Here is a 24,735-nt window from a genome sequence, read left to right on the forward strand (position 1 = left end):
TATATATATATATATTACCTATGCTACATCATTGCTCCTAATATGGTCAACAGGCATTTAGACTTTTGGTTTCTTATTAACCCTCTCAAACTCATTCACCGGTCCTTAACTTATTGCTGACAGAAGTGGCTAAACAGTTTCATTTGTTTGTGGTTTTTATGGACTCGGATAATAAAAAATTATGCTTACAGGTACTGTTCTGTCTCGAAGTATATAATTTTTTTCAAAAATATTTAATGTCAAAGCCTAGTCCAATATGGAGTGTCAATTAAAGAAAATACAAAGGTTTTATGCAAATTGTGAGACATTATCACGTGCCAAAAGGGTACCTAATCTACTTATATGGATAAATTTTATTCCTAGCAATCTAATTTAATGTGCTAAATTTAGTCATCAGACACTTCAAATATGATCCAAAATAGTTCCTCTATTAAATTATCTTGGATCAAATTTGAGAAATCAAATGATTATTTTAGATCAACTTTAAGAACTCGATGGACTCAATTGGACACATTCGATACTATAGAGCTAAAATAACTCATAAATAGTCCATAGACAATTTGGAATATAGGAACTAGGTAAACAACAACAGAATAGCTGTTAGATTAAAACAAAAATGGTCAGACAAAATTTAAACATTATATCAAGAGAAAACATGGTTCATCTATGTTAATTAAAATTTCAGAGGAATAGAGATCAGCCTTTGGGGCTCCTTTCTACAGTAGTTCCTGATAATGCAATAGCAACATATTGAGTAACTAAAACAAACATTGGATTTAAATCCCCTCACAAAAATTATAAATATGATTTGGAGGAATTGATGCCTAGAACATGCCAATATGAAGTACACAATATAAGAACCTCGTCGTCAAAAGAAATGCAGTAATATCTAGAAGACCCTAGCAAGGGACTTCAACCCTGAAGAGCTCCACAGACAGATCTAGAACTGAGCTCACAAGTCAAAAGTTATTATATTTTCCAAGCTCTATTAAAAAAAAATTTTTAAAAAGAACTAGCCCCAAAATAGGAACATTTACATACATACCACTCAATGCTTATGTACAAGCACATCTAACATCCAAACTTCAATTTTTACATCATACCACTTTTGACCTTATTTTTGGCAGGATCGAAACCGAACTTCTCCAGATGACCTCGGATGATAAAATTGATCGCGCGAGCGTGTTCGAAACGTCGATTCAACACAGGAAAGACACCCATTTTGCTAGAATCCATGCACTGACAAATTGCACGCAAGTCGATGTAAATGAATTAAAAAAAAAGAAAAAAAGACCAATTTATCCTAAACCCACGGATGCCTCCCGACTCCTTCTGGATCGCGAACCCTAGGCCCCCAACTTTTGGTGAAAACCCCCACTCTCCTTCAATCAAAAATCCCGTCGACATTTGCCCCTCGCTCGAAACCGTCAGCCGGCGAACACCGACTGCCGCCACCTCCTCCCTTGGTCGAGAACCCCTTCCCCGACTTTTCCTCCTGCCTTAGTTTTCGCAGATTTGCCGCTCACCCCTCTTTGCGCTCGACTCTCAGTCGACGACACCGTTAATGAGCTCGCCAACCCTCACGCCGTTCGGTTCGGCTCCTCTCCCCTACGGCCAAAAATCCCAAAATTTCTCCTAGACTAGGGCACGTGGTGGTCCTTCTTTCGGCCTGATCTCACGCCGATAAAAGCCTGCTAGAACTCCCTCTTTTAGCGCTGAAGATCTATTTGTGAAAACCTTCAGGATGCCCTAGCTGAAATTTGATTTCACCCACTCTAGGGCCTCGTTGCATCGAACGTCGGCAGTTCTTTCCTGTCACATCTCACTGGCGACCGCACCGAACCGCAGCCTTCTTCCCTCACGCCGGCAGGCCCGAGCAAGGCACTTGCTCCCCCTCTCTAACTCCGTGGAAATCTTCACACCGCCTCCTCCACCTCGGGGGCGTAGCATCTTTGGCCCGAGAGCCTCCTGCTGCGAGCTTCCTCTACCTCGGCGAAGCGGCTTCTTGGTCTGAAAGCCTCCTGTCGCGAGCTTTCTCACCATCGACGGACACTGACGGTACCGCAGCGTGGACAAGCGTAGACGTCCCCTCCCTTTACAAGGACGTTCTTCCCGGATTTCCTTAGACATCTGCAATCTTCGCGGTAGTGAGATTCTCGAACCTGTCTTTTCATTTCTAGCTAGCCATATAGTTTAGTGTCGCTAGGCGTGCAGGTTCAACCGCCCACACGGGATGCATGAGCCGGCGCAGCCACGTGCATATTTGATCGTTTGTTTTCTTAAAGGGAGCCTTTAGGTCAGGATTTTTCGCGCATGGCCAAGCACCCTTCGTAGAGCCGAGCGAACCCCCTTTGGTTGCAAACCTTAGCACATGTCATGTGGTTTGGAGTCCCAATCTCCCCCTGCTTTGGTTTCCCCAACTTTCCTTAGAAAAGATGGGATGATAGATGTTGCAAAATGAGAAAAACTTCGTAGCTAACTTACTTTGTAAAACCGGGAGGAGTTGTGAAACCAGAGAAGCTTTGTAGTTGGCCCATTACAAGCTCGTTGAGAGCTTCCCCCTTGCTTGAAGCATGTTGCATTCCACTTTGTCCCGACCGGTCGCCCCGACCAATTCGACATTTCGCTATCACGACTGGCTGCCCCGGCCCGGACGACACTTCCCTTTACCATAACCGAGCGCACCGGCCCGGTCGACATTTCACTTTACCACGATTGGCTACCCCGACCCAGTCGACATTTCACATTACCACGACCGGCTGCCCCGGCTTGGTCAACACTTCACTGTGCTGCGACCGGCCGCCACAACCCGCTCGACATTTCACTTTGGTTCGACTGGCTACCCCAACCCGGTCAACCGAGCACTTTGTTTCAACTGACTGCCCCATCCCGATCAACCGACCACTTTGGTACGATCGGCCACCACGGTCCGACCGATCAAACACTTGCATGCTTGTATGTTTTTGCATTAATTTGCATGTTTATTTGCACGTGTTTTTTTGCCTGCATGCATGATGCATCGCATCTTGTATGTTTTGTTTGCATGATCACTATCATTTGCTTATGCTACACCTCTTTCGGTCGCTGCCTCCATGACATACTGATCACGATTCTCTTTATAGATGTAAAATACGATGTATGTGATTGTCTGCTTAATTTCCTTAATAATGATTCTTACTTTGCAACAATGCCAAAAACCTAATCCTAAACAAAAGTTAGGTAAATTTTCACTATGAAGCAAATAAGAATACAGTTATAATATTTAAATAATGAGTATTATATAAGCATACGTATCGTTATAAAGTAATATAGGACTTTTTGATTAAATCTCGAATATTGAACCCTAGGGATAACTAACAATATGCAATATACAAAATAGGAGAAATTAGATAATAAAATTTTACTTAGCAAAATATTTTTACTTTATAATAGAAATGAAATTTTGTTTTTTTTTATAATTGAAAATAAAACAACTAATTAACTTAACTAAATACTTGAAAGATGGAGGCAATATAAATAAAATATCTTTTTTCTTATCATGCACTTAATATAACAATATCTTTCTTCTTATCATAAATAAGTAATAAGTATAGGAATTCTGTTGTGGAAGTATGAAAATTTTGTTGTGACAAATAATAGAAGCAATAATAATTTTTATCCTTACTAGAGATGCTATGAAGAATATTGGCTAATCTATAAATTAAATAGTTTTGAAGACAAGTTAAGCAGGGAAGATACTAGCTCTCACTCTAGAGTTTTCACTTCTCCCTCCACATTGGGTCTAACATCTCATATCAGAACCTAAAACTATAAATCAAATTAAGGGTTTTAATCTGTCACTCTAAAGTCCTCTAATTTTACACCCTTCTATCAATGAATATTTTCCTATTTTATTGCACTCAATCATATGAACTACATTCTCGCCATGAACTACATTTGCATCGATGAAATCAAATGTGATTCTTACCATTTGTTGATTGAGACAATATCATCTCGGATCTTACATGTTCTTACAATAGATATTAAAATCTTAAATGGTCAAATGAAGAGGTAAATAAAGTACAAGGTTTAAAATCATCACAATTTCTTCCAATATTAAAGTCTAATAGTTCACACCTTACTTTCAATACTTAGTCACTTATCATTTTAAGGAAAAAAATAAAAAAATCTACTCAGAATTTATGGAGAAAACACAACCACACTTGAGTTTAAAAGTAGAAATCATACACAAAAACAAAAAAAAAATTAAATTTAAATATTTCTTCGTTACTATAAATTTTAACTAAATTCTCTTACTCATTTTTATACTCAAAATTTTACTTTCGCAATATAACTTCATATATAAGATCATTTTTCTTAAAATCAAAATCAAATTTATTTAAACTACATTTGAGACAAATAAATTTCAAGTTTTAAGAAAATTTTTCATCCCCCAAACTTAAATTTTTAATAAAATAAAATATTTTAGCATCATATATAAATAGACAAGAATGAAAACTAAAAATAACATGCTAACAGGAATTTTTACATCTAAACATACAAGTACAAAAATTTAAAACAGGAGTAAAAATTAAATTGATCAAATTTTAATTTTTTAACAATAGATATTCATTAGACTTCTATACAATAGAGGATAACATAAAAGCAAACAAACACACTAATAAACATACACAACTGCAACATAAATAAAAATATCTGGTAATAAATTGAAAATTTTAAGCACGAAGTTTTTAAGAAAAGTTAGCAATACTCTAAACCTTCCTAAGATTCAGAATTAAGTTCAACACAAACTAAATACATTAAACAACACAATTAACACAATTACAACCACAAAACCACAATAACAAACCACAATAACTACTCACAATACATAAGGACATCACAAGAGTGTCTAACAAAATAAAATGCAAACAAAACTAACAGTCCCAACAAATACAACTCCAAACACAACAAAAGTACAGTATAACTGCACCACAAAACAGTTCACAACAATACATAAAAAAAACTAAACTAAATTATAGAATTATAGAACCAGTCTAAAACCAGTCTAATCATCTTCTTCCTCAACATCACTATCATCACTATGTCAAGTAGTTGCAGACTCATTTGATGAATATCTTGGATATTGAGGGAAAACTACACTCTGGTTACCTCTCATGAGATTTTTCATAGATGAGTGGAATTCTTCCTCATAATCACGTCTCCTCATATTTTCATCTATATGCTCTGCAAAATTTTCTAAATTTCATGTATTATCAGCGGTGTAGTTAAAGTTGTCCAAAATCCTCTGCAATAGTTGTGACTGAGAATCAGATCCAGAAATCTGACTATGTGATGTAGAAGCACATGAATTGGAAGCTCGAGATGTCGAGCAGCTGGACTACTAGAAAATCCACCTCTCCAGCCAAAAATCGAATGATGTGAATAAGACTTCACATTCATAGTAGTAATAGGCTTGAGTGGCTGTAATATCTCCTCCCAGCTATCAAATCTAACTCCAGTCTGCTCGCATAATGAAAAGATCAAGGAAGCAAATCTCAAACTTGCAGTAATAACAGTGACAGCATAACTGGTAATAACACTATAAATCAAAGCTCCAATGTCAATGGGCTTGAATTGCTGAATACAATAATTCAAAATTACTCGATCACGGGTCACTTCACTAAAATGATTGATAAACAACAGACAAACAGAAATGAAATAGTGTCATGCCTTAGCAGTGGCATCTAACCTTAAAGTGGGGAAGTTGATTCTTCTATCATTAGTAATTTTCCATAATCCTCTTCCTCCAGTCAATGATGAATAAATCTCGTCTAACTCCTCATTTGGACTATAGTTGGAATAAAAACATAAAGTGTTAGAGGACAAATGATAAAATTGATTTATTACCTTGGATGAGAAAGACACTGTCTTTCCTCTAACCATGACTCCTTCAGCCTCTAGGAGATTTACATAAAACTCCCGAACAACAGAAATAACTGTCACAGTAGAAAAACAAGACCACCGCTCCCACTGGCGGTGAACAAAGAAATCTTCTACAGCTCCTCACGGACACTTGAAACAACGCTCAGGGATCAACTTTCTCGATAGCAGTGCATTACTGTATCGATCCTGAGCTCTCGCACTAACAAACTTGCTTGAATCAAATTGGGCGTTTCCCTTGCTTCTCTTCATCCTTGGTGTCATTTCTAAAAAATTATATAAAATTCAATATAAATCCAAAATTCAACTCAAAATCATTAAACTTAACTTCTAAAAGCTTAAACTACAAAATCTATGAATCTTCCATGGATTTTTCTCAAATTTTCACTATGAATAGTGATTTTTTGGTAGATCTAATTTGTGCTCAAAATACATGGTGAAACTCAGAAATTTTTACATAGAAGTGAAACTCATACCTCAAGAAGATCAAATCTAACATTTTTTTCTCCAAACCACCAAGAAATCTTCAAATTAAGGGACGCCCTAGTCTCCAAATCGCGAAACCTAGATTAAGGGAACGATGTCGAGCGAAAATAATGGTGTTTTTCGAACCAATTTGTAACTTTAAACCGTTTTCGAACTAGTTTAAGTGAATCGGTGCTTTCGAACTGGTTTAAGTGAATCGGTGCTTAAGCGTGAATGGTTTGACGCCTAGACACCTATCTCTCAGCTTAGGCGCCAGTGCACAAATTTTGATTTTTTCGGTTTTAAGTAAAACACACTTCTAGCCTAAGTCAACCAACACCCTACAAGGTCCCTACAAGGTCTCATAACTCTTTAATAACTATTTTCTTCCCTTTTAACTTTCCTCTCTCTAGAGAATTATTAAATCTTGACTAATTCGATTCAACGCTAAATAACACAAAATTTCACACAAACAAACATTTATATTATTCACGAACAATTACAAACATTTTTATTACAGAGATTCTCAATCCAAAGAGTCTTGGATGAGAAAATTCCTAACACAAACACTAGACAATCATAACATTAAAAACACACTAAAAACACTTAACATTAAAAAATAAACACTAAACACATACACACTAAATAATGAACTTAATTCCATTCTCCATTTGGTGGAACGAATCCTGATCTATCATTAGTCTCTCCTTCAGCATTTGGAATGTAAACAGCATTTGGAATGTTTCAGCATTTGGAATGTAAATATGATAAAACGAACGGTGGTTAATAACTCTGGTTGAATCTTCTTAATCCATTTGTTCTTCAAATACATAATTTTGTCCGCTTCTTCTATAAAGCTGATATGGCTAAACAGTATCTTAAGTTGTCATCCCATATGTTCCAGATGTGTGTTAACTTTCATCACTTTTGCTTCAATTGAAGTCACATCAACCTCAATTTTAGTGATTTTCTCCGCTATTCCTTCGATATTAGCGGCAAGGAAACCGTTGTATAACTCTTGCGCACTCTGACTAAGACATTTCTTTCTCATTACTTCCTCCTTTAAATCACTCTCCCAAGATGAAATATTTCAAAACTCTCTTCTCACTTAGAATTTAAGGTTAGAATTGAATTGTGGTATATATCCTCACATAACGCTTTCATTTATAGGCTCTAAACCCCGCTATAACTCCTAGGCATATCTCCAAATTGTTATCCCACATTAAAGCTAACCAAATCACGGTTAAAACTTCTAGAAACCGAAATTTGCACATGTTTTTAACTGTCGTGCTAAAGCGTCGGATATTAACGCTTAAGCGTCAGTGCTCAAATTAGCACAGGTTAACTTAACGTCCAAATACTCGTTCTAACATCTTTAAGTCATATTTTAAGGTCTTAGAATAATCATTAAATCATTATATATTCAAAATACTACCAAAATTTTCTAAATCAAACACAACATAACATTCAAAACAAACATACAATAACATTCAAACATAACATTCAAAACAAACATACAAATAACTATGGCTTGTCTCCCACAGAGCGCTTGGTTTAACGTCGTCAGTCCAACGTAACTAGTGTTTACAACAACATAAGATCATTCAGTTAAGTTGGTCACCTAAAAAATAGGGTTTCAGCCTGTGACCATTCACTTCGACTATTTTATCAGTTTTAGGATCTTTGATATCAACAAATGGGTTCATCCACCTGGACTTAAGTTTACATGAAGATAGTCATAACATTGCATTATAAATCAAAACTTGTTGTCCTTACTCAAAATTTTTAGTAAGAATCTTCTGATCATGTCATATCTTCATCTTTTATTTATAAATCTTAGCACTTTCATAAGAATCATTCCTTATCTTTTCACGCTCATTAAATTGCAATAGTCTTTTCTCACCAACATCCTTCAAATTGTAATTAAATTTTTTAATATCCCAATATGTTTTATGTTCAAATTCAACTGATAAATGACAAACTTTCTCAAATATTAACTTATATGGAGACATTTCTATAATAACTTTGTCTGCAGTCCTATAAGCCTACAAAGCATAATCAAGTTTGACTGACCAATCCATTTTAGTTGAATTCATAAATTTTTCTAATATTTTTTTAATTTCATGATTGAATAATTCAGCCAAACCACTTGTCTGATGATGGTAAGCAGTAGCAATTCGATAGTTAATATGATATTTTTTCAATAACTTCTTATTGCATTTCTGAAATGACTTCCCCCATCAGTTATGGTCACTCTGGGCATCCCAAATCTATAAAAATAGGTTCGTTTTTAAAAACTTTGCAACACTTTGAGCATCACATCGAGGTAAAACAGCAGCTTCTATCCATATAGAAACATAGTCTACTGCTAATAATATATATCTGTTGTCAACAATATACATAAATTTTCAAAAGATGATATAAATGATCCTATGAAATCTAATCCCCAAACATTAAGTATCTCAACTTCTAATACATAACTGAGGGACATCTCATTCTTTCTAGGAATATTGTCTGCTCGTTGACATCGATCACAAGTTTTGATATAAGCGTTAACATCTCTAAAGATTGTAAGTCAATAAAATCCATATTACAAAATTTTCTATGTTATTTTATCAACATTAAAATGTCCCACAAAATCAAGATTATGACTGTTTTGGATAATTTCATAAGTTTCTTCTAAAGGCACATATCTTCGAATAATTAGATTCTTACCTTGTTTATATAAAAACGAGTCAACCCAAAATAAGTCTTAGTGTCGATAAAAAAATTTTTATTTGTTGGTATGTCATTCCATAGGGTATATTATTACTAACAATGAAATTTACAATTTCGGCATATCATGTAACAAGCCACTCATTAATATTTAACAATTCCTCATCTGAAAAATGTTTATTAATCTCTTTTTCAAAACAGATTGGTTATTCTAATTCTAGCCTGGACAGATGATCAACAATTTAATTCACAGCTCTCTTCCTATCTACTTTCTCAAAATCAAATTCTTGCAAAAGAAAATCCACCTTATAAGTCTTAGTTTTGCATCATTCTTTTTCATTAAATACTTGATAGCAGAATGATCAGTATGCACAATACATTTAGTTTCAATTAGGTGAGATCTAAATTTATCAAAAACATATATTATTGCTAATAATTATTTCTCAGATGTGGTTTAATTAATTTAAGCTTCATTAAGAGTTCTACTAGCATAGTAGATTACTTTCAAAATCTTATCATGTTTTTGTCCTAAAACAGCTTTAATAGAGCTTTAATAGCATAATCACTACATAATCACTAGCATCATACATTACTTCAAAATGTTTTCTCAATCTGGCGAAACAATAATGTGCAATGACTAATTTTTTTTAATAATTTAAAAGCTTTAAGGCACTCTTTATCAAAATTAAAAAATACATCTTTATCAAGTAAATGACATAAATCTTAACGATTTTAAAAAGTCTTTAATATACCGTCTGTAGAATCCAACATGTTCTAAAATCTCCTAATTTACTTCATAATTGTTGGGCAAGGTAAATTAGCGATTACTTGAATTTTTTAAGGGTCTATTTTCATATTAGTTTCTGAAATTTGATATCCCAAAATAATTCTTCCTGCTACTATAAATTGACATTTTTCTCTGTTAATGATCAAATTTGTTTCTTCACAGCGCTTAAGGACTTTTGATAAGTGTTCTAAACATGATTCAAATGAAGTTCCACACTGAAAAATCATCCATAAAAACTTTAATTCATTTTTCAATTAAATCACAAAAAATAGTCATCATACATATTTGAAATGTAGCATGTACATTACATAAATCAAAGGGTATTCTTCTAAAAGCAAATGTACCATAAAAACTGTTAAAAATTATTTTCTCTTGATCTTCAGGAGTTATTTGTATTTGATGATAATCAATATATCCATCTAAAAAATAATCTAAAAAATAAAAGTGTTTATGTTCAACTAGTCTATCCAACATTTGACCTAGAAAGGGTAGTGGAAAATGATCTTTCCTTGTGGCGAGATTTAATTTTCTATAATCAATACATATTCGTCATTTTGTGACATGTCTTGTTGGTATTAGCTCATTATGCCCATTCATAGTCACGATCACTCTTTTTTTAGGAACGTAATGAATCGGACTAACCCACGCACTATCTGAAATAGGGTAGATAATTTCAGCATCTAACCACTTCTTCTTTCATAATAGGATTTAATCTCCTTTGAGAATCAGCCCTGGGTTTGCAAGTTTCTTCCATATAAATTTTATGCATACAAATTAAAGGATTGATTCCGTTTATATCAGCAATTGTCCATCCAAAGGCTTTCTTGTAACACTTCTCAGATTTAAGGAAACTCATTTCTTCTTTTGTAGTTAATTTTGAGAAAATTATAACAGATAATGATGATGAATCACCTAAAAATGCATACTTCAAATATTCAGGAAGTAACTTCAACTTAAGCTCATGAGTTTTTCTAATTGATAGCCAAAAAGATTTATTTTTTTCTGTCGTGCCAAAACTTCAAAACTTTCTCGAACATAATTTGAATCTTCCTAATAAAAATCTTCATATTGATCTAATTCCTCTTCTTGCTTATGTTTCAACTCTTTCATTTCCAATTTCTCTTCAAAAGTTGTTTTGAAATGGCAATCACTTAGATATTTTATCACATCCATTCTATAGCATTCATCATCTTTACCTTTTGCAGAGTATTTCATTGATTTGAAAATATTAAATGTAATTGTTTAATCACTGACGTGCATAATTAATTATCCTTCTTGGACATCTATTATTGCTCTTCCTGTAGCTAAAAAAGGTCTCCCCAAAATGATGGGTATCTCTTTATCTTCCTCCATATCTAACACAATGAAATCAACACACAATATCTAACACAATGAAATCAACAGGAAAGATAAATTGATTTACTTTCACTAAGACATCTTTTTAGCTCCTTTAAGATAGGTTATTGAACGATCTGCTAATTGCAGAGTTACAATAGTAGGGAATATTTCTCCTAATGTCAATCTTTTAAATACTGATAATGACATAATGTTAATGCTTGCACCTAAATCACATAAAGTTCTCACAAAATGTCTCATATTGCACATGAAATTGTGAAGCTACCAGGATCTTTAAGTTTTTCATGAAGTTTTCTGAATTATAGCACTGCACCCCTCACTAAGTGCAACAATCTCCTTATCTTCGAAATTTTTTTTTTCTGTTAATAATATTCTTCATAAACTTCACATAGCTTGGTTTTTGTTATAAGGCTTAGTAAATGAAATATTAATTGTAAGTTTCTTAAAACTTTCTATAAATTTTGAAAATTATTTATCCAACTTTTGTTGACGGAGCTTCTGAGGAAATGAAAGTGGAGGTTTTTCCAAGTTAGCTTTAGGTAGAGAAATAAGTCTCTTTAAACCTTTCTGAGCGTCCTCTTCAAATTTTTCATTTTTTTTCTCTACTTCAGTTTCTTTTTTAACTCTACCTTCAAATTCTCTTCCCCTTCTAAGTTGAACAGTTTTTACTTGCTATTTATTTTAGTATTTTGAATTTACTTCAGTATTACTAGGAAGTGCTCCTTGGAATCTATTACTTAATGAATTTGTTATTTGTCTCAACTGATTCTCAATATTTTTAATTGTAGCTTAATTGTAGCTCCTTAACTTAGCTCCTTAACTTAGTAATTGATTTCTCATTTATAATATCACTTCTTCTATATACGTCTCCTTAATATGTGGATTGTTGTTAAAAACTGGAGAATAAGTAGGTCTATAATTACTATTCCTTTGTTGTTTCAGTTTCCCAATGGGTTTACTTGATTGTTCCATAATTGCTGATTATTACCACCCAAAATATTATTTCGGTTAAAGTCGGGATGGTTTTTCCAACCTGGGTTCTAATAGTTTGAATATGAGTTATTCTGCTTATTGTTTATGACATTCAAAAATTCTAGTGATGCTTGAGAATCTATCATTTGGCCTAATGAATTATCTTCAAACATTGCAATTGATTGAGAAAAATTTATTTATTATCCAATTCATTAATATTGCAGCAACTTAATTTGCTAACATAACAAAAGCATCAGTTTCATGAATATTGGTTATTTTTTTAAGATTTACCCTTTCGGAAGACAATTGAAAATTATTTATAGTCCTCTCTTCAATTAAAGCATAAATGTCATGAAATGGTTTTGACAACAATGAACCACCATCAGCGACATCAGCGACATCGATAATAGATCATCTAAGAGATCCAGCTACTCCATTGTAAAAGATTTGAATTATTAATCAATCTAGTATAGCATAGTGTGTACACTTTCTCAGTAGTTCTGTAAATCGTTCTCATGCTTCAAAAATAAATTCACCTTCAAACTGACAAAAAGATGTAATATCATTCCTAAACTTTACAGTTTTTTTATGGTGGAAAATATTTAGCAAGGAATTTCTGCGCTAAATTACCCGAAGTTCTAATAGATTCATGTGATAATGAATGTAACCATATCTAAGGAAAAAATCTAAGCCTTATAGCATCATCTAATACACCATCATATTTAAATGTAACACACAATTCTAAAAAAATTGACAAGATTTAAATTTGGATCTTCAGTTGGTGCTCCCCCAAACTGATTATTTGATATCATTTGAATAATAGCGGGTTTAAGTTCAAATGAATTAGCCACCATAATGAATTTTTGAATACTACAATGAAGTTCATCCACCGTAGGGTTTGCATAATCTCTTAAATGTCTAAACTCTTCAGCATTTTGAAGATTTTAATGTCATTTCTTGAAATTTTTCAATTTTACAGTAATTTTTAATTTTTTTATTTTTTTACTATTTCTTTCTGATTCAAAATCGTATGACATAAGTCCTGTGGAACCTGAACTACGCATACATTAAAAAAAATACATAAAATAAAAAATAATAAAAAAATAAACACATAAACAAGAACTTTATATAAAAGCAACACTACAATATTTCTATAATAAATCTAAAAGTTTATAAATCTAAAAGTCTATAATAAATCTAAAAGTTTAAATAAGACTTTATAAAAATAGAAATTTTGTTTCCTAAAAATATCCTTAAAAACTTTGTAAATTATCCGCGGCAACGAAGACAAAAATATGATCTTGTTTCTCTTTATAGATGTAAAATGCGACGTATATAATTATCTGCTTAATTTCCTTAATAATGATTTTTACTTTACAACAAAGCCAAAACTTGATCACAAACGAAAGTTAGGTAAATTTTTCACTATTAAGCAAATAAGAATACAGTTATAATATTTAAATATGTGATACTACGCAAGTATACGTATCGTTATCGAGTAATATAAAACCTTTTGATTAAGCCCCGAAAATCGAACCCACAGGGATAACGTACAATATGCAACATACAAAACAGGAGAAATTAGATAACAAAATTTTACTAAACAAAGTATTCTTACTTAAACTCTAGATGCAATAATAAGAATGAAAATTTGATTTTTTTTATTTTTGATAATTGAAAATAAAATAAACAACTAATTAACTTAATTAAATACTTGTAATATGAAGGCAATATAAATAATATATATATTTCCTTATCATGAATCAGTAACAAGTATAGGAATTCTGTTGTGGAAGTATTCTAATTATGTTGTGTCAGATAGGAGCAATAATATTTTTTATCTTTACTAGAGATGTTATAAAGAATATTGGCTAATTTATAGTTTGAATAATTTTGAAGTCAGGTTAGGTAGGGATGATACTAGCTCCACTCTAGAGTTTCCTCTAGCCCCACCACCTATGGGCTAACATCTCATATCAGAACCTAAAACAATAAATCAAATTTGGGGTTTTAGTTTGTCACTCTAAAATCATTTTATTCTATACCCTTCAAATTTTATTTCTCTATTTTTTTGCATTTAACCCCATGAACTATATTCTCATCCATGAAATCAAATGGGATTCTTATCATTTGTTGTTTGAGACAATTTCATCTCGGATCTTACATGTTCTCACAACAGATATTAATATCCTAATTGGTTAAATCAAGAAGTAAATGAAGTGTAAGGTTTAAAATCATCACAACATCTTCCAACATTAAAATCTAATATTTCACACAATTTCCTTATAATACCTAGTCACTAATCATTTTAAGGAAAAACATAAGGAAAACTACTCAGAATTTATGGAAAAAACACAATCACACTTGAGTTTAAAAATAGAAATCATGCACACAAGCAAGTCTAAATTAAAATCAAATGTAGACACAAAGATAAACACTTATCTCAAATACTCTCCATCAAATGTCTTGAAGTTTCTTTGAATTATTTTCCTTCACTCACGATATAAACTAAAACTCAAAATTAAAAAAAATGTGGTTGGTCGAGGCGCCGACGATAAGCGGCAGTGCCGACGGTTACTTTGGATGGATGGATGGATGATTAGTTGGCCTCTTCCTTTAATGATCCAAGTCTTTTTTAATAAAAATCTAAAGGGTGTCTTGGTGTCTCTTCAAAACGTCTTCATTCAATGAATTTTCTGAAGTTGCCTCCTTTCAAAAGTAATTGAATGAATTTTTGTGTCCATTAATTGTTTCCGACGTTTTTAGCAATGGTTGCTTCAAACACCTCTTCAAAAATATAAATAAATTCAATAATCATCAAATAATTACTTCCAGCGCTTAGGCGCGACTCTCTCTGATTAACTGGCGCGTAAGCGCCAGTCTTGGGCGCTTAAAGGCCTTAGTTTAGTTTTGCACATTCTTCATTTTTATTTTAAATTTGATCATTTTTTACTTTTTTTAATTTTTTTATCCATTTGATTGTACCTGAAAAAAACACAAATATCTTTCATTAAAGTGCAATATCTCAAGAATAAATACAAAAATGTGTACAAAAAGATTATATATTTTAAGTGTATCACATACCCAGTTGTAGGGCCTCTACGTCCTCGGCACGCCTGTCTTCGGGTCACCGTCTCCAAGGCACACGCATTTGTCGGGCCACTGCCTCATCGGCACGGTCGTCCTGCTAGTCACTGTTTCTACGACACACCCATTCGTCAGACCCCTACCTCCTCGACACGCTCGTCCTTCGGGCCACTGTGTCCACGGCACATTCGTCCTTCTGGTCACTATCTCCACAGCAAGTCCACTTGTCGTGACCCTGTCTCGACTTGTCCATCTTTTCGGGTCTCTGCCTCCAGAGCAAACCCATCTGTCGGGTCATCACTTCCACGACATACCATTTGTTTTGCATGACTGTTTGTATTTGCATTTACATGCTTGCATAGATAAGGAGTCAGACTCGATAGGAGAGTGACTCCCGTGTCGGTCATGATGTCTTAATATTGCTTGCTGAATTGAGTCCGACAAATAATGCGAGTTAAGTCATCAAAATTGACACGAGTATGATTGTGCTAAGAATCCAATGAACTTAACTCGTGTCACCTTGCATGTTACGGGCCCGCATTTAATGACCCTTATTTTAAAAACTAAAAATTAAATATAATTTTCTGCTTATTATTACAATCGTCATGATTTAAAAATTATGCATGTAGCAAACTAAGTTGTATATAAGACCAACTCTTTCAAAATCCACCTTGGTTAACACCCTTTGAATCCCTTGGATCTTTATGGCGGGGGGGGGGAGGCCCCGCCAAAGTCATAATTTACCCAGAGACTGACTCATCACTTAGATGTTGGTTAGGACACTTTCGCGTTAGATGGTGTGCTAGGCTATGATTTAGGATGTCATGTAGTCCTTTTTTATGCCTCTGGATTTTGTTCTGTGACGTATTTTTTGCTAGTGCTATCCACGCGTCACCTTTTTTGCAGTTTTTTTTTTTTTTTGTCTGCATGTTGCATATGCATTGTAGTGTGTTAGGACGTTCTTCTGCAGTGAATTGTGTCTACTTATATGCACAAACACAGGTACCGCTATGGGGGAGCATGTAATAATTTCCGACCCTTTTGCTTGTAGGTACTATTTGGCTCCCTCGCTTATAAGGCACGGCTAATTATGTGTTGCATAGTTGTTCCCACTGACACAAGTTTTCATTCACGTCGAGTCCTTTTTTTCGAGTTTTTCTATGTACTTTTTAAGTAGTAGGAGAGTCATGTAGCAAAAATAGGATACGGGCACGGGTTCCGAGGCGTTTGGCGTTGAAACCACGCTGAGGGGGCCAGGAGAAAATACTTGTGTACCGTATCTTGATTTTGTATTTGATATTGATGTATAGAATTAGGACCAGACATATATATGCGGAGTCCGACCACTCTTTTTTCCTTTCTGTAATATGTTGTCGACCCAGCGACACCGATCTGTTTATTATTTTATTTGGTTTGTTTTACTTTATACATTTGCATTTGCATATCTGCATGCTTGAATTATTTTCATTGTTTATTTATGTACATTTGAGATTCCACGAAAAATATAATTTATGCTCATCAAAGACACTGGAATTATAAATTTTCTACTTAAAAAAAACTTACTAAGAGATTCAAGATAAATAAAAATTTAAGTTTAAAATATTCAGATTTTTCAAAACCTGCTTTTACTTTCCTGCAAGGCCTTTGGGCCGGTTTTAAAATGGGTTACATGCATGGCTATCACCCAAATTATATTAATAGGGCATCAACAATAATTAAAGACCGTTCTAGATAATTGCATTCATATTGCATTTCTCAAGGAAGAGTCCCCGTACTTCTCCAATCTGACTGGTTCGGCATAGATTTCTACTTAAGTTGTTGTCTAACACGCTTAAGGTGTTAGGAGACTCCCCGACCCAGACGGGATGTAAGTCATCTTTTTCGAAGTGTTTCCAGCTTTACAGTTGAACATCCAGCTCTTTTTATTTACGGAGGCATCCTTGTCACTTAAGCGGATATAAGTCCCACATCTTGAAACTCCAACTAATAGTCATTGGATAGAATTTCCTTCCTTTGACCTTAGGGCTACCGAGGTTTCCGTGGACGACGCAATTCACGGTTTGTTGACCGGGGATCTCAGGACGTGTTGGGTCGACTACATTCATGACCAGGTAGGCTCAGGGTCTTAGTAGTTTCGGATGACGGGTCTATCGTACCCTGGCTCGGCTACCTCTACCTCTTAGAAATTACTCTTCCCTTTCATTTAACTACTCCTGTTGAGCCCTTTTGCTCATGTTGACTTCATTGGTATCATCTTGACGGTCCGATGTCGATGAGTTGCAGCCCGTTTGACATACAACGATTTGTCATCTGCCCTAACAACCAGATGTGCTTTGACAAATTGGGTGTGCCCCCGTCGAGATGATTATTGGTTATTCCGTGGGTATCATATGTCGATAAGCCGCTACCTGCTTGGGATGTGAGAGAGTCACTCTCTATCCAATGGCTTAGTTAAAGCTTTGAAGCATATGGGTGTTCCCGCACGGAATAACCTCCCTTTGATAACCTATTTCTCAGGTCTACAATAATACGGGTGAAATACCTTTTATCGAGAGTATTTTGGGTATTCCCCAAGATGTAATTAACCAAGTACGACAAGTCTCTTTGAAAGTACTTTTGACCCAAGAACAGGCATCTACCTGAATCTCTGGTCATGGGTAGCATACGCATGTATTCTTTCGCGGATATTGGTCCAAGATGTCTCTGCCAACCTTGTTTAGGTGGACATACTTGACTTATACTTGCGAGGTTTAGCACACATAGGCTCTCATAGTTTTATTTTTTGCTTGTCTGCCATATTTGTCATATATCCATCTTTTCCGATTATTTTCTTCTCTGAATCATTCATATGACTCGGAAGATAGATTTATTCGGAGAAGGGAAGTATACGACGATCGACAGGCTGACAATTTCTTCAAAAATAAAAGAGAAAAAAAATAACAGAAGCAACCACTTTGCCTATGTATGAAAATGAGTATTTTACTATTTTGAAATTAAAATGTCGGTATTTTTTATATGATATGAAAATCTTAGGTGGTATAAATATAAAAAGCAAAATTTAGGTGCTAGATATGTAAATACACAAGAATTTGGTGGTATGCATGCAAATGGCATAAACAAATAAAGAAGGATGGACGGATACTCACTTGTAAGGAAGTTTAAAGCACTTCTCTGGAGGAACATTGTTCTCCTGATCCATTGCATTCGCAAAATCTGCAAACTCTTTAAGGCATGTCAGGAATAGTGTCATTGCTTTATCGTAGCGAGTGCTCCAAAACAAATTTACAGGACCAAACCTGGAAAGAGAATAGATGAAAACTCTTCAGATTAAGAAAGGAAATAAACAAGTGCCATATTTTTTTTTACTTCATTAAAAGTTGAGGGGCATTTACATACATACCACACCATCCTTATGTATTTACATCTCAACAATCATGTTTACATGCATATCATTCAAGTCTTTAACATCACATCAAAAATATCACAATTGATATATGTTAAGAAGTTTGATACATCTATTCATGCACAGATTCATGGCACCAAGGTGTTATAAGTGTAAATATCAAACTTTGGATTTTAGATATGTAAAAACACAAGAATTGTGTGGTATGCATGTAAATTTCCGAAAATTTAAACATGTGTTGTTGTTGCTTCCCTCAACACCCCCCCTGATGAATACTCTTCAGATTAAAAAAGGAAATAAACAAATGTTATGTTGTTGTTGCTTCGTTCATTAAAAGTTATGGGGCATTTAGGTACATACCACACAATCATTCAACTCCTTAACATTACATCAAAAATATCACAATTACCCGCTTTTTAAAAGTGTAATACATCTACTCATACATAGATTTATGACAACAAAGTGTTGTAAGTATAATATCACACTTTGGGTGTTCGATATGTAAATACATAAGAATTGTGTGGCATGTATGTAAATCTCCCAAAATTTAAACATGTGTTGTTGTGGCTTCCCCCAAAAACGCCCCCACCCCAACAAAATAAGATATAACTTAAAAGTTTAACAAATATAAACTTTTAACAAAAGCTACTTGTCATAAATAGTTGCTAACCACTAATAAGGAAAAACTCACAAACAAAAGGTTTATATAACATAGCACTCATTGTGACACAAGCATTTACAGGAACTTCTCATATTTGCAGTTTTGTTATTTTGCCTATATGCCCTGCTAGATGCATGCCGCTACACTTAAAAGTTCTTTAATCCCTGAAAGCGGGTAAAACTAATTGTAGTAAAATTTGCAGTCCCATACTACAAATTCCGAAGATTAGTTACCCAAATAAAAAGTATAACCTCAGCAATTGGCTTTTGAAAGGCTTTGCAATACAGATTATTAAATTTAAAAAAAAAAAACTTACAGTTCGTATGTGTTGTTGTTGCTGTCAACTACACGAGGATAACTTCCCATTGGAATAATTTTGATTCCATATCTAATAAAAGATGTAATCTATAAACAGCATCACATATTTTCCATTACTTTGCAGAATTTAGGCAAAATTTGCATAAGAAAATAAAAGAAATAAAGCCAAAGCTAAAAACAAAAAAATCAGGTACAAAAGTTATCAGAATTCTAGGATACTGAAATTTTGGCCGAAAATAGTGAGCCATTGTGTGAAGCAGTAGGCATGCCTGACCCCAAGCAGCATTTATTTCATCCCACTCAACCTGGTCAGACAATATTATCCACAATAAATGCATAGCTATCAAACACCACATCAAGCACGCATAGAATACAATGCAAAAACACACGAACATTCTTGTAAATTCTCTTTGTTCTTTCTTTTTTGGGTGGGATGGGAAGATGATGGAAGTAAATGCTGACAAGAAAGATGAAATCAAATTGAATGCATAGACATACGAAATCCTTGAGAAAAACACTTTTACAGATTATATATAAGGAAGAGTTACATACAACTGAACTGCAATGTATTTACATATCTAACACTTAAACTTCAATTTTTACCTACATGCCGCCTTACCTAGCTTGATGTGTATTTCACTTTTATAAAGTTAAAAAGGTGGTATTGATGTGATATGAAAGATTTGGGTGGTATAAATGGAAAACGTAAAGTTCAGGAGTTAAAAATGTAAATACATAGGAAATGAGTGTTATGTATGCAATTGCCCGTATATATAAATGAAATACTATAAGGAAAAATACAATAAGCTCAAGCAAAAAGAGCATTACCAAAAGAAGTTCAATGGCAAGATTAAAAAGAAAAGGTACAGATAGCATTAGGCAACAAAAGGCATATAAAACAAGTAAGCCAAGAGTTTTGCATATTTTTAGGCTGAAATACCAGTGTCTTGGGGAGACGACCAAGTCGAAAATTGTTGATTGTGCCGAATTCCCCATCATGCCATATAGGGAAGGCATTAGTCAACACATTGGTCCGCTTCAGCAGCTCCAGGTGTGCTTGAAAAACTTCTATTTTAGCCAAAATTGCATCTCTCCTGAATGCGAAAAAGATACCACATAGCAATATGAAAACTAGGATTGCTTTTAGAATCACTCAAAATAGCTCTATTCGAACATGAAACCCAAACTTTTTAATGAAATTAATAGAAACTTATAACCTCACCAACGTAGTTCAACTTGCAGGTCAGACTAAAAGCAGATTAACACATTAGTTAGGTAAAAACGTAATATCAGACTCTACAGAAAGAAAATACTTTTAATTCAGCAAAAATGATAAATAAAAAGAGCTTATTGACTTGGGCTGCATGAAATTGCATCCACTGGTGAAGTTAGGATAAAACTATCAAGAAAAAAAAATTACAGAAATGAAAGAAGGTCCTCATAACAAATTACAAAGTATGACAGCCGAATTGCAGCTCTACCAAAGAAGTACATGGCATATTATTAAATAATAATATCACGTTGGAATTTACCTGATGTGACGCCAACTGGAACTGAAAGTTATTATACTCATGCCAATACCTAATAGAGGAAAGTGGAATCAGCATGGCGAGATGAATTCTTTTTACAGCAGTAGATTATACATAACTTATTTTGGAGAATCCCAAACAAGAAAGATATCACAAAAGTGAGTGGCATGGACTGCAATCTAACATATCAATATGAGTTATTTATCATTTAATTCATAAATTACCAGTCCATTGATTCAATGGCAAAACAGAAAAAATTAATTGAACTATTAACAAGATTAGTCCTCCATTCATAAATTACCTTTCCTCTAGATCTCTAAAGAGCTTTGATTTTGATTCTAACTCTGTCTTCTGAGATTTAACTTCAGCAAACTGCCTCTCAGTATCTTCAACTGCAGCTTGCAGCTGTCTCTCTTCGTCCTCAATCTTACAAGAAATTAAGAACAAAAGAAGTTACGAAACTATATTTCATATACATGAAACAAAATCAGAAAAAAAATACAAAATTATTATGTTTTATGACATCATCTAATAACAGGACTATGTGGGGGCAGCTACAGTTGTTTGAAGAGGCGGTTGTGAAGTTGTTGCAGAAAAAGTTGTTCAAAAAGCTTGGGAGGCTATTACATTTTTTTTTCTTTTTGAAAAAATCAGAACGCAACTTTCTAGTAGCCACCGCACTTAGTCACATTAGGCGACAAAAAGCATCTTTCAGCTGCAAACTTTATGAAAAGGCATAAACAGAAAAAACTATGGTCTGATGTCGTACCACCACCAAAGTCTTGCTTGGATTATAGGATGTTGCATCTACCAAAAACAATAAGTGGGTTTTTGGTGCCAAAATTTAAAAATAGAAGGATAAAATGTTTAAATATTACATAGTGGTGAAGTATGTCCGAGAAAAAAAATTTCATACTCTTGCGAAGCATAAATATTATTAAACAAGCTTCTAAGATGTAAGTCTGAGGGATAGCTTTAAGCCTCAGCAAAAATTCCACATTGGCGTGGCCCACAAGCCTCCCCTTTTGGGTGAAAAGATGTTGTAGTACTAAGAAAGTAGAATTCATAAGGCACTATACCTACATCAAGTGATATCGGAGTTAACTCAAACAACAATAGGCAAACAAATATTTAACTACTAAAGTCAATCGGCGATTACAACTGACGCACTTGAAAGGAAAATAACAGCAGACTCAACAATCCAGCTCAAATTTGGGTGAATCTCGGAGTGGTGGTGGTGACCGGTGAGGGGTGGAAGATGGCGGGATGGTGAAGAGGTAAGTGGCAAGCACAAAAAAACAAGGAAACATTTTTCAAGGTTCGGACACCAAATACGTAGCAGATATCGACATTGCACGGTTGTTCGAGATGATGGCAGCAAAGAGGGAGGGCTAGAACATAAGTGGTAGTAAATATGGATGGTGTGGACGCAATGGATAGCTGCAAATTCCCGCGGCGTAATAGGGAGCCGCTCCTGCTTCTGTAATTTTGCTCGTTCAGGCGTGAAGGATAGTCACGATTTCTCATGGTGCAACAGCGGGCAGCTCTTACTCTCACGACTTCATTTGTCTCGACCGAACCGGTCCAGACCCAAGAGTATCAGCCAACTCTTCCACGTGAGTTTGACAACTCCTTTCCATAACAGGATCCAATCCTAGTCATCTAGGGCTTATTTATGTGATTTTTTAGCTTCAGGTTTTCAGTTTTTCAAGTGTTTTGTTCATGACAGTCGTCGGAGTTCGTTCTCCTCTCTTCGAGGGCTATATCTGAGGGATTGGGTGGTGCTCCGGTTGTATCTCTCTCTGGAGGTGGTGATTATCTTCCTCTATCCCCTCTGCATTCATCCACATCGCTCTCGGCCACTCTGTTCCAGCTACAGCCAACGGAACAGTTGTCCTGCAATTTCTTCCTCCAACTTTCTACCTTCCAGATATTGTAGCTTCTTGCCGCACTCTCCCGCAATACCCTGCTTGTTGTTCAGCAGTCTCAATCCAATACCGACTTCTGCCACCACCCCCCCACTGCCTCCCGCTTGCTACCAAACACTGTTCTTTGTTGAACCCTCCCACAGCCCCACTATCGACTCCCGCACCCTGCACCACACGCCGGCTTGTTGTCCGCACGCTCCAACAACCTTTTGTTTGTTGTTCAGCCACCAACCCACCTTCCCTAAACTACCGCAAGCCCTCCCTACCACCTACAAATCTCTGTTTCCACTACCTCAACACAACCCACTGATCCTCATCCTAGAAAATCATGTGTTTATTGTTGCTTTCCTATTTTTAAGTGTTTTGTTGGTAACCCCTTAGAATTTCAAGAATAAAATTATCATTCAGTTGTGGTCTTTAGGTTTAACTCCGATAGCATTTGGTATCAGAGTCAGCATAGCTCTAATCCTATCCTAGGGTTTCTACCATCCACTAATACCCAACCATATTCTCACCTGAAATTTTTCTTTCTCACCCTACATCACCTTTACCTCCTTCCATATAAGTAGACCAAAAACCTAGCCATGCTGCCAAAAAAATAATCATCGAAAGCTTGATCGAGGGAAAAGAACACGATGTCATTTATGGAAATTTACAAAGAGTCCAGGGGATTTCTAAGGAGAATATGTAGAAGGAAACTCCCGCCAACTACAACAGAGACTTGCCACCTTTGAGAGAAGACAATCTGGATGAGTCACCCTTAGTTACAACGATGACTTGTTAGATCGAAGGAATGGAGTGAATCGCACCCAACATACAAATTCCAGGGACGAAGAACCTTTAACTCGAAGAGGTGACCTAAAATATCTCTGAAGCCATAATTTTTAAGTAGATTTGTCATATTTCAATGGGTCACATGGATCTAGACGAGTTCACTCAGTGACTCTGGATCTTAGAATGTGTCTTTGAGTGTTAAGACGTCCCACCGAACGGAATGGTAAAACTAGCACAACAAGTTAATAAAAAGTGCATTATTTTGGTGGCGAAATTTTAAGTACAAACGTCAAAGCGAGAAAAAAATCAAGATCACTATCTGGCCCAAGTTGAAACAGAAGTTGCAGCGCCAGTTTCTACAAGCTCATTAAAGTCTGGATATTTAGAGCCTATCTTAAAAAATGGAGAGACCACATCACCGAGAGGCCACCACATTTTACAATTGGGGCTCAACTTTAGATCTTACAACCAATGTACACCAGGGGAACATCCAAGTTGATGTCGTCTAAGGAGCCACTAGTACCAAATGAAAAATAGATGGAACTAACTAACATTCCCATATTCATCCCCGCTAGAAAGTGTTTCATGTTCCACAGATTTGGGCATATTTAATCAAACTGTAAAATCAGGATAATGATTTGTTTCACCAAGCAGAGCAATGTTGAAAAAATGGGTAAAATGACACAATGGCCACTTAAGAATGTGAGGATACAAAGGAGTACTAGCCCCCAATTGATGAGGAAAAGATGCATATAGTTCCAATTGAGCCAATGAGAAAGACTCCAATAGAAATAGTTGTGATTGTACAGGACAGTCTT

The 24,735-nt window shown here is 34.9% G+C and overlaps 1 protein-coding gene across 1 annotated transcript in view; it reads right to left on the bottom strand.

Moving 5' to 3' along the window:
* The window catches only part of LOC110035876 (beclin-1-like protein), a 48,334-nt gene that overhangs the window by 6,226 nt on the left and 17,373 nt on the right, over positions 1-24,735 (bottom strand). The window contains exons 5-10 of the mRNA XM_020740190.1: positions 21,517-21,641; positions 21,139-21,267; positions 20,627-20,780; positions 19,906-19,991; positions 19,685-19,756; positions 18,451-18,600 (exon numbers count right to left, since the gene is read on the bottom strand). Of these exons, the coding sequence (XP_020595849.1) occupies positions 18,451-18,600; positions 19,685-19,756; positions 19,906-19,991; positions 20,627-20,780; positions 21,139-21,267; positions 21,517-21,641 (716 nt within the window). The remainder of the gene's footprint in view (positions 1-18,450; positions 18,601-19,684; positions 19,757-19,905; positions 19,992-20,626; positions 20,781-21,138; positions 21,268-21,516; positions 21,642-24,735) is intronic.

Source organism: Phalaenopsis equestris, unplaced genomic scaffold, assembly GCF_001263595.1.
Source record: "Phalaenopsis equestris unplaced genomic scaffold, ASM126359v1 Scaffold200479, whole genome shotgun sequence".
In the NCBI taxonomy this organism is placed as follows: Eukaryota; Viridiplantae; Streptophyta; class Magnoliopsida; order Asparagales; family Orchidaceae; genus Phalaenopsis; species Phalaenopsis equestris.